Source organism: Trichomycterus rosablanca, chromosome 27 (genome assembly GCF_030014385.1).
Source record: "Trichomycterus rosablanca isolate fTriRos1 chromosome 27, fTriRos1.hap1, whole genome shotgun sequence".
Taxonomy (NCBI): Eukaryota; Metazoa; Chordata; class Actinopteri; order Siluriformes; family Trichomycteridae; genus Trichomycterus; species Trichomycterus rosablanca.
Window position 1 is genome coordinate 8467815 of NC_086014.1, and position 12236 is coordinate 8480050.

The 12236-nt window shown below is 38.2% G+C and overlaps 1 protein-coding gene across 1 annotated transcript in view; it reads right to left on the bottom strand.

Annotated features, from left to right (window-relative positions):
* Positions 1-9121: 9121 nt before the first annotated feature.
* ace2 (angiotensin I converting enzyme 2) overlaps positions 9122-12236 on the bottom strand; it is a 30094-nt gene continuing 26979 nt past the window's right edge. Inside the window, exons 17-18 of the mRNA XM_062989822.1 lie at positions 11368-11562; positions 9122-9344 (exon numbers count right to left, since the gene is read on the bottom strand). Coding sequence (XP_062845892.1) covers positions 9242-9344; positions 11368-11562 — 298 coding nt within the window. The 3' untranslated portion in view covers positions 9122-9241. The remainder of the gene's footprint in view (positions 9345-11367; positions 11563-12236) is intronic.

The following is a 12236-nucleotide window of genomic DNA, read 5'->3' on the forward strand; positions in this document are numbered from 1 at the left end:
CTGCATTTTTGTTTTATTTGCATTTTCCTTACTGTCCTAACTTTTTCTGATTTGGGGTTGTAGAAGCATCCAAAAGTCTTAGACCTTTTAAGCAATGACAGCTCAAACAAATACTAATTACCCATGACCTTTTATTCTGAAGACTGCAGTGCTTATAAAACTGCCTTGATTTTATTATGAACATCACCACACAGTCTTGGAAGTACCCTAACAAACCAGTGTTAATAAACTCATAAATGCAAGTTAAGAATGTGTCATATGGTATAAAATGCTGACAAATACCTCCAATGTCTTCGGACTCAAGCTTTTCTGAATTTGCATTGTGCACTTTTTAGAAATAATAGACATGGCGTTTTTTAGGTCAAAGAAAAAAAGGACCATCCAGACTGACAGGGTTTGTCATATCAGGGCATATTAGTATACATTAGTAAATAATGACAAATGAAAGCCACAAGCCAGATATACTTTGAAATTAAATATTTTCTCTTTAATATTGAAGTGTGTATATTCATAAAATTCCTTAACCACATCTTAACATATTCTTTAACCATTGGCAGGGTTTTAAAATGTGAATTACCCCCTCTTGTATTTTACCTGCATGTCTATAACAGTCTTTAAAGAACATTTAAAGAAAATGTGCCTTTGGAATTTTGTGCCCAATTAGTCATAAGTGCATTTTGGTGTTTATTGGGGTTAAGGTCAGGCCACAGGTGGTCCTATATGTCAAACATGTGAAACCATGTTTTTATGGAGCACACATTGGTGCAAAGGGGCACAGCCATGCTAAAACATAGAAAGATAGGGTATTTTTCAAACAATGCCACAAAAGTGAACTAAATATTTAGAAGGGGTGTCCACCTATCTTTGGACACATATGAATTTATAAGTATAGATTGACATTTATTGGTGTAATGAGTTACTACTGCCACTAGAAAAGCATTGCAAATTATGGACTACTGAGCTGCCATGCTTGTTAGCGCTATGCTATAGCATACTAGGCTACAACTTACACCGACCACTGACAGGTGAAGTGAATAACACTGTTTATCTCTTCATCACGACACCTCTTAGTGTCCCCGTAGTGTTGCACATCTTAAGACGTGTTTGCAGGAAGAATGGGGCAAAATAAAAGCTGAAACACTAAATCACTTGGCAACATTACAAAGTGGTAAATGCTTTACTGTCCCAGCTTTTTTTCCAATGTGTTGCAGATCTGAAATGCGGGAATGAAGATTTATTAATAAATGAAATAAAGTTGACCAGATAAAACATGAAATATCTCAGGTTCATCCAGTCTGCAATCAAATAAAAGTAAATGTAAGAAACTTTGTGTTTTTTTTATTTGCTTTTTCCATGCCATCCCAACTTTTTCCGATTTGGGGTTGTATTATGACATACAAACCTCAAGTTCAAAACAGTTGGAACAGTCCAATGAAACTGGAAGGGTTACATCATTTTTTATTTTAACTCACTGTTATGTACCAAAGAGGCACACATGGTTTTTTTTGTTCTTTCTCTTTCTGTGTTTAATTAGTTTTGTCCTGTGAACCTGACTACCAATAGCATCTGAAGCCTGCTGTCCCAGTTTACCAATCCTATCTGCTCTCTACCCGGAGGAGGTGGGACTTCCTGTTTTAAAGCCGCATGGAAGGGTACCACAGAGGCCATTTTGTTTGACTGAGGTTATGGAATGCTGCTAGCTGGGAAAGTTTGGTGTTTGTTGCAAGCTAAAACTGTTATTTTGAAGTTTTGAAGTTTGATCTGCTAGCTAGTTTGTAATTTAGGTTGTGGTGTTAAATTCGCTTCATTTTATGGACTCAGGTTAATCTGAGTCACTCAGTAATGTGATCCGGTTCATTTGAGTCACTTGAGTCCCCCCCCCACCCGTCCAATAAATAAAATAAATTACAACTGTAAGGATCCACAGACACATTATTAGGTTACAGATGTTTATTTTAAATTTAAATTCCACACACCAAAAAACAAATAACAAATAGAACAAAACTGAAAAATGTGCAATTCAGTTATAAGTTAACCAAAATTAAAATATTTTAAATGTAGAACAACAACCAAATAGAAACAAAGAATGAAAAATGTGCAAAAGGTATAAGTTGAATATATAAGAATAAAATACAAATATATAAATGGCAAAAAAAATGCAGTGTGCAAAGTAGAATATATACTAAGAATTAAATATTATAAATAGCTATATAAACAAAAACAACCAAGCTGAAAAAAGGCAAAATGTGCAAATAAAGTATACATTGTGTTCCAAATTATTATGCAAGTGAAATATTAATATGAATTCGATAAAATGAACAGTTAGGTTTGAGTTTTTAAAATAAGTGTTTGCTTGTTTTATTAGTCATATCTTTTTATATGTCTGGTATTAATCTAAGGCATGTTTGTTAATTAGACTACCAGTTGATCTTGCTTAAAGGGAAAGTTACTTAAATAGATTGTTCCACATTATTAAGCAAGTCACAGTTCTCATGCAATATGGTGAGGAAGATAAAAAGCATGATAAAGTTCAATGTCTTGCAAAAGTCAGGAAAACAACTGATATTTCATGAAAACTGAAAACAGATCATCAAAATGCTTGTGATCTGATTAAGACTTATTAGGGAAAGTTTTTGTCAGACAAATTAATCTCATTAAAAGGGCAGCTGTAAAAAAGCCACTGACGAGCAGCAAACAGGTATTTGAAGCTGCTGGTGTCTCCGGAAGTGTCACAAACCTCTCGATGAAAGACCATCCACAGGCTGGCAGTTGTACATTAACCTGTAGTTTGGCCACCCCTAAACAAAGCTCACCACGAGAAGGCTCAGAAATACATGAAGACTAATTTTCTAACAGTTTTATTTACTGATGACATGCCGTGCTACACTGAATGGTCCTGATGGATGGAGTTCTGAATGGCTGGTAAATGGCCACCCTGTTCCTACAAGACTTCATCACGAGCAAGGAGAGTGATTATTTGGGCCGGAATATTTGAAAGTGAAATGGTAGGGCCTATAAGGGTTCCTGAGGGTGTTAAAATGACCTCTAAATGATATGTGGAGTTTCTAACTGAGCATTTTCTGCCATAGTAAAAGTAAGAATAATACCTTCTGAAATTAAATCATACTCATGCAGGACAATGCACCACCCCATGCTGCAAAAACACTGTTGACTCCTTAGTTGCTGTAGGCCTAACAGGAGACAAAATCATGATTTGGCCACCATCATATCCTGTCCTCAGTTCTATTGTGAATCTGTGGAGTATCCTTAAAAGGAAGATGTATTAGAGTGGTCATCAGTATACCTCAAAACAGCAGCTCTGGGACGCAATACTGGCATCCTCAACAGAAATACAAGCAGAAAATATAAATGGACTTAAGTTTAATGGATAAGAGAGTTAGGAGTCATCTCGAAAAGGGCTCACATATCAATATGTAACTTGATATTGAAGTATAAACTTTTTTATTTAAGTTGTGTTTATTTTTTGTAAAATTATCTGTGCATTCAGCAAATAACAGTTTTCTGTTGGAAATGATATGAATGTCATTATGACCACTGAACCATGGAACAACATATTTTACCTTCTTTTCAAAAAATAAATGAAGCCATTGTCATTATCAGTACTTCCACTTTTAATAACATCCACACTGTAATATTACTGTTGAGGATAAAACAAAATCCTTGCACATACCGACTGTTTAGGAAAAACAAACAAAAATGGCACATGCATTTAGCATATAACTATATACATAAATATACAAAAAAACATGTAAAAACATGCAAAAACTACACATTTATGCATAAATGATGCAAGTTCTTCCACCTACATGTCGGCATTTAAAAACACCAACTCACGCACTTCAGATGTGCTGAGGCTGCTCCTCCTGTTAGTTATGATTTGCCCAGTATTAGAAAAAACACGCTATTTAACTCATGACGTTGATTCACGGACTGGAGTGAAGTCAGTTCAGCCAAATCATCTGAGTCCACTGTGTTTCCAGTGAGTCTGCTCACTCGCCTTGTGTAATTTAGCAGTAGCCAGTCAGAGGACTCATAGGATCCTGGTTAACTGAGACCTCGGACTCGTGATTCCTGATTCAGCACGAAGATTTGAATCATTAATGTCCAAAGTCCACCTATGTGCTCTTGTTTAATAAAAAAAGTTAAAAGAGGTATTGGTGTCGTCTGGTTCATTTATTTCTGTTAAGCACTACACACTTAATGTTACCCCCTTGTGTACCCTAGACAATTGCTCTACAAGAGGAATGTAACACCCACTGTAGAATCTTTTAGGGCTTTAACACAATTTGATCCTGTTTTAAAAGCAAAGGGTTTGATGTGATTCCTGTAATGGGCCCCACTGATGTTTAGCTTGGCAGGGGGCACAGATTATAGTATCATGCCATTAATGGACAGATAGTTCCTTTATCCGGCAGTCTGTGCATCTCATTAAGTGGTTTATTTGCTCTGGATGGAGGTAAGTTGGTTGCTGATTTTTCTGTAACAAGGTGGTGAGAACTACTGAAGGGGATTCACCCCCCCCCCCCCAGACAAATGGTGGTCCCAAATGCAGATGCTAGGCCGAATCAGGATGATAGGAGGGAGGCTATAAAATATATAGTTATAGGTAAAACAAAGGAAATTAAGCTGCAATAAGTACAACCACAAATCAGAAAAAGTTGGGACAGCAAGAAAAATGCAAATAATAATAATTTTAAAAAAAACAGAGTTTCTTACATTTACTTTGACTTTTATTTCATTGCAGACAGGATGAACCTGAGATATTTCATGCTTTGTCTGGTAAACTTTATTTAATTTATTAACAAACATCCATTCCTGCATTTCAGGCCTGCAACACATTCCAAAAAAGTTGAGACAGGAACAGTGTTGGGGGTAACACGGTACAAAGTAACACATTACAGTAATTGATTACTTTTTTCTGTAACTAAGTAATGTAACGCATTACAGTTAAATATTTTGTAATCACATTACATTTAAATAATATTATTTTTTAAAACCCAAAGCATAAAACAAAGCTGTTTTCTGTGTAATTTTTGCATGCACGCCTTGCCACAGCTGACTGCACAGCTGGTCATGTGACTGTGAATGTGACGACCGTGGCACGAACAGTGGCAGAATACGAAACTGGGTGTTTCTACAAATGGAGATATTCTCATTATTTTGAATTTGTTGAACGCAAAGACAAAAACATTACCATGAAGTGTAGGTTATGTCCAAGCCATTTTGTAAGATTTATGTAAGATTTATATTTATATTTAGGAAGAGTCTTTTGTTTTGTTAATTCAGTTCATATACTTGCCTGTCCACATGCTTGAAATGTAGGTTTTGTTTTGTTGGACCACTGAAGATTTTATTGGACTATATTTTTCTATTGCTTAAATACATATGGACTTGTTCAGAGAAAACAGTAACATCAAGTATAGTTAAATTCATTTTATAAATGTTTTGTTGCAACTACTGCTACATTTTGTTCCTAAATAAACTGAAATAAATAAAAAAAACTACTATCATTTTTTTTCTTTTCAGACTTGTTTGTAGATTTGATTCCGGTATATTTGTATGGGTTTTAGAATGTAACTTGGAATGAGTAAAGTAATCCCATTACAATTTTAGTTAAGTAATAAGTAATCAGTGATGGATTACTTTTTTTCTGAGTAACTACCCCAACACTGGACAGTAAAGTATTTACCACTTTGTAAAGTTGCCATTCCTTTTCACCACACTTAAAAGACGTTTTGGCACCGAGGATACCAAACGATTTAGTGTCATCACAGAAGTGTAAATGACCTTTGCCAAGGGCACTGACACAGCCTCATACCATGACAAAACCTGGCTTTTGAACTTGTTCCTGATAACAGTCTGGATAGTCCTTTTTGTCTTGGTCCGGAGCACACAACATCCATTTTTTCCAAAAAAGACCTGGAATGTTGATTCATCTGACCACAATACACGTTTCCACTGTGTGATGGTCCATCCTAGATGCCTCTGAGCCCAGAGAAGTTGACACCGCTTCTGGACATGGTTAACATAAAACGTCTTTTTTGCACAGTAAAGATTTAAGTGGCATTTGTGCATGTAACTCTGTATTGTAGTGCCTGACAAAGGTTTGCCAAAGTAATCCCTCACCCATGTGGTTATATCAGCTATTGTTGAGGGATCGAAGATCACGGGCATTCTGCTTAAGCTTGCGCCCTTGGCCTTTATGCACTGAAATTACTTCTGATTTCTTGAATGGTTTAATGATATTATGCACTGTAGAGGGAGAAATATGCAAATATCTTCCAATCTTTCTTTGAGGTACATTGTTTTTAAACATTGCAATCATTTTCTCATGCATTTGTGGACAAACTAGAGATCCTCTGGTCATCTTTGCTCATCAAAGACCCCTGGATGCTGCTTTTGTACCAAACCATGATTACAATCACCTGTTGACATCATTTTAATGCATTTTTCCATACTGTCCCAACTTTTTTTGATTTGGGGTTGTAGTTTCTTTTCTGGCCACCAATCACTTTTGTGATTTTCTTTGCTTTGTGACTTTTAAGCCGCAACCTTGTTTTGCTTTGGTTAAGCATCCTGCATATTTGGTTCATCCTTCACAGCCTCACAGATGCGGGGCTCTATCTGGCACCTTTGTAATTAGATTTGCTTCTAAAGTGCAACTGTGCTGGGCATTGTTTTTAATAGTTTGCTTTTTACAATGTATTCTTTCTAATGGCAACCAGAGCTGGACTACAGCCAGCATTTGTGCTTTTATTTTTAAATGTAATTATTATTATTATTATTATTTTTACGCACATGTAAGTTTTTTGTTTATGCATCCAATTGCCCTATTGCATCATCCTCTCCACTAATGCGGATCCCCACTCTGATTGAGAGAACAAAGCTAACCCACACCCCCTCCGACACGTGGGCAGCAGCCGTGTGCATCTGTTCACCCGCACTAGGCAGGTGCTAATGCGGATCAGCGCTGTGTATGGAGAGACACACCCTGATCAACATACTCCTTCCCCGCCCCTGTGCAGGCGCCATCAATCAGCCAGCAGAGGTCATAGCCGCGGATCAGCTATGAAGAGACCCTATCCAGCTTACTACTACCCCACCACTATATGAACAACAGGCCAATCGTTGTTAATGTGAATACGATGTATTCGAGATCCCAGCTCCGGTGTGCTAGCGTGTGTTTTACTGCTGCACCACCTGAGTGACTAATTTTGGTTCTTTGTTAAGATGTTTTTTTAGAATGTGGTACAGGCATTAATTGGAACAGTCGATTTGCAAATTTGTTTATATTTGCAGTTCCAATTACTGTTTTAATCAATCCGGAATTAAGGTCTATTTCTTTAGAACTCATTTTTCCACTAGCAGACTTTTTAATTTGTAGACATTTTAGGTATTTAATATTTATTATTAAAAAAGTAAAATGTTCTGCCAATATAATAATTTAAAGACTAGTCTCAATATGTATAAAATTTCCTAAACAGACTTAAATATAAACATGTAAAAGACATTAAAGGCAAGATAGCTATATTTAAAATATATTTTACCTGTAAAGATAATTGCAATTTTGTGTACTCGTTGGTCAGAGCCACAATGCATTTAGTGCTAATAGCCAAGAATACACTATATTGCCAAAAGTATTCACTCACCCATCCAAATAATTGAATTCAGGAGTTCCAATCACTTCCATGGCCACAGGTGTATAAAACCAAGCACCTAGGCATGCAGACTGCTTCTACAAACATTTGTGAAAGAATGGGTCGCTCTCAGGAGCTCAGTGAATTTCAGCGTGGTACCGTGTCCAGACGTAAAATTTCCTCGCTTCTAAATATTCCACAGTCGACTGTCAGTGGTATTATAACAAAGTTGAAGCGATTGGGAACGACAGCAACTCAGCCACGAAGTAGTAGGCCACGTAAAATCACAGAGCGGGGTCAGTGGATGCTGAGGCGCATAGTGTGCAGAGGTTGCCAACTTTCTGCAGAGTCAATCGCTACAGACCTCCAAACTTCATGTGGCCTTCAGATTAGCTCAAGAACAGTGCGTAAAGAGCTTCATGGAAAGGGTTTCCATGGCCGAGCAGCTGCATCGGAGCCTTACATCACCAAGCGCAATGCAAAGCGTCAGATGCAGTGGTGTAAAGCACGCCGCCACTGGACTCTAGAGCAGTGGAGACTAATCACGCTTCTCCGTCTGGCAATCCGATGGACGAGTCTGGGTTTGGCGGTTGCCAGGAGAACGGTACTTGTCTGACTGCATTGTGCCAAGTGTAAAGTTTGGTGGAGAGGGGATTATGGTGTGGGGTTGTTTTTCAGGAGTTGGGCTCGGCCCCTTAGTTCCAGTAAAAGGAATTATTAATGCTTCAGCATACCAAGAGATTTGGGACAAGTTCATGCTCCCAACTTTGTGGGAACAGGTTGGGGATGGCCCCTTCCTGTTCCAACATGACTGTGTGACCAGTGCACAAAGCAAGGTCCATAAAGACATGGATGAGCGAGTTCGGTGTGGAAGAACTTGACTGGCCTCAACCCGATAGAACACCTTTGGGATGAATTAGAGTGGAGACTGCGAGCCAGGCCTTCTCGTCCAACATCAGTGTCTGACCTCACAAATGGCTTCTGGAATAATGGTCAAAAATTCCCATGGAACACACTCCTAAACCCTGTGGAAAGCCTTCCCAGAAGAGTTGAAGCTGTTATAGCTGCAAATGGTGGGCCGACATCATATTAAACTCTATGGATTAAGAATGGGATGTCACTCAAGTTCATATGCGTGTGAAGGCAGACGAGCGAATACTTTTGGCAATATAGTGTACCTCCTTTACAGAGTGCCAATTCATCGCAGCTTGCACACTAATTAAGTATAGGCAGTTTACCTTGTGCATGTTTTATGAGATTAAAAGAAAACAGAGTAGCTGGAGAAAACCCGAAACATGCAAAACTCACAGAGAGTAAACAGAGGTAAGGATCAAACAGGCACCTATCAGCAGGCCATTAAACATTATTGAAAAACCAACATGCCTAATGTTACAAATGTTAACATTTAGCCACACAGTGTGAAGCAGTTTGTTTTATTGTTTTATTGACATTGATACATGGAATTGTAGGTTTGTATAGATTAATTTAAAATGCATTTACAAAAACTGTTATTTACAGTAAAAGCAGCTCTCACTAATTTTAAGTCTGAAGAACCATTTCTTCATTATATGGTTCATATGTCATTAAAACTGTGTTTGATTACTGTCATTCACAAAAGCCATGTTCATTGTTCCTTTATCAATCTCTGTATATGGGTTCTCAGGTTCCTCGACCTTCTTGGCTTTCCTATACATTAAAAAAGTTACAGGTTAACATCCAATGTAAACAGATTAAACATCAAATACAATTTTTACAACCCCAAATTGTAAAAAGTTGGGACAGTATGGAAAATGCCAATAAATTAAAAACACAGTGTTCCTTACATTTACTTTGACTTTGATTTGATTGCAGACAGGATGAACCTGAGATATTTCATGTTTTGTCTGCTCAACCTTATTTCATTTATTAATATACCTTCATTCCTGCATTTCAGGCCTGCAACACATTCCAAAAAAAAGTTGGGACGGGGGCAATTTAGGGCTAGTAATGAGGTGAAAAAACTAAATAATGATGCAATTTTAAACAGGTGATGTCAACAGGTGATTGTAATCATGGTTTGGTACAAAAGCAGCATCAGAGTCTTTGATGAGCAAAGATGATCAGAGGATCTCCAGTTTGTCAACAAATGTGTGAGAAAATTATTGAAATGTTTACAAACAATGTACCTCAAAGAAAGATTGGAATGGATTTGCATATTTCTTCCTCTACGGCGCATAATATCATTAAATGATTCAGGGAATGAAGAGGAATTTTAGTGTGTAAAGACCAAGGGGGCAAGCTTAAGCTAAACACCCATGATCCTCAGATGGCACTGCATCAAGAACTGCCACTCAACAATAGCTGATATAACCACATGGGTGAGGGATTACTTTGGCAAACCTTTGTCGAGCTCTACAATACAGAGTTACATGCACAAATGCCACTTAAAACTTTACTGTGCAAAAAAAGAAGCCTTATGTTAACCATGTCCAGAAGCAGCATCGACTTCTCTGGGCTTGGAGGCATTTAGGATGGACCATCACACAGTGGGAACGTGTATTGTGGTCAGATGAATCAGCATTCCAGGTCTTTTTTGGAAAAAAATGGACGCCGTGTGCTCCGGACCATAGACGAAAAGGACCATCCAGACTGTTGTCAGCAACAAGTCCAATAGCCAGGGTCTGTCATGGTATGGGGCTGTGTCAGTGCCCTTGGCAAAGGTCATTTACACTTCTGTGATGGCAGCATTAATGCAGAAAAGTACATTAAGATCTTAGATCAACATGTGCTGCCTTCAAGACGTCATCTTTTCCAGGGACGTCCATGCATTTTTCAACAAGACAATGCAAAACCACATGCTGCACACATTACAAAGGCATGGCTGCGGAAGAAGAGGGTACAGGTACTGGACTGGCCTGCCTGCAGTCCTGACCTGTCCCCAATAGAGAATGTGTGGAGGATTTTGAAAGGAAAAATGCGACAACGATGACCCTGTACTGTTGTACATCTTAAGACATGTTTGCAGGAAGAATGGGACAAAATAAAACCTGAAACACTAAATCACTTGGTATCCTCGGTGCCAAAACGTCCTTTAAGTGTGGTGAAAAGGAATAGCAATATTACAAAGTGGTAAATGCTTTACCGTCCCAACTTTTTTTTGGAATGTGTTGCAGGCCTGAAATGCAGAAATGGATGTTTATTAATAAACAAAATGAAGTTTGTAGCAGATAAAACATGAAAAATCTAAAGGTTATCTTGTCTGACATCAAATAAAAGTCAAATTATTTGCTTTTTTCGTGCTTTCCCAACTTTTTCTGATTTGGGGTTGTAATAAACCATCCCTTAATAAACATAGAAAACTAGGGCTAAACACATAATGGGCAAAAGTATTTTAACACCCTATCGCTATTGCTAACAGATTAAATATATGCATTCTGGTTTGTGGCAACATGACTGTGCCTCTAGGCGAGGTCCTATGAGGTTGATGTGAATAAGGCATCTTATTTAATTGTGGTGTCTGACCTCACAAAAGCTCTTTTTACTGAATCAGATGCTATTCTAAGCCAAAACAGGTGCAACTTCATATGGTTGCTCATTGTTTTGGAATTTCCAAAACGCTCGTGGTAAGGTGCATACTTTTCTTATGACAGTTTGGCAATAATGTTTGACTTTCACATGTGACGAAAACATGCATCGTATTTTGTAGGGTTTTTTCACTTAACACACTCACCTCTTTCTGTTTACAACACCCGTGCCCACAAGGTAAATCCCGACACAAACCACCAATGCCATCACCACTCCGAAAACAACCAGCCAGACTTCAAAAGGAGGCTCCGTTAAAGGAGCGAATGTGGCCAGCAGGCCCTCATACTCCAATGTGTCATCAGTCAGCATGAAAACTCTATTGATGCGACCTCTAGAGAGCCTGTATGGGAGAAAAAATGCAACATCCTGTAACAGGAAACTGATCGTACCTAACAGTAAAACCAAATATCCCCTTTAGGGGAGTACCCTTATTCAGTATGTGTAGATGTGAGAGTGTAAAGCCCTACAATATTCAGCCTCTAAACAATTTATTTTTTATATTATTTACTAAAAATGCTTTTTTAAATGTATACTACAAGTGTACATTGTCAAAGAAAAAAACGCCCTTTAATACCTTACTAAAAATAAAGTGCACAGACAGATTTGATTTGACAGACTACCTCACTCATGAATCATGCTGTTTTTAGCCTGCTTTCACCCTGTTCTTCAATGGTCAGGACTCTCCCAGGACCACCACAGAGCAGGTATTGCTTGGGTGGTGGATCATTCTCAGCACTGCAGTGACACTGACATGGTGGTGGTGGTGTGTTAGTGTGTGTTGTGAGTTTTTAAATACCGTGTCCACTCAATGTCCACTCTATTAGGCACTCCTACCTAGTTGGTCCACCGTGTAGATGTAAAGTCAGAGACGATCGCTCATCTATTGCTGCTGTTTGAGTTGGTCATCTTCTAGACCTTTATCAATGGTCACAGGATGCTGCCCACAGGGCGCTATTGGCTGGATATATTTTTGGTTGGTGGACAATTCTCAGTCCAGCAGGGACAGTGAGGTGT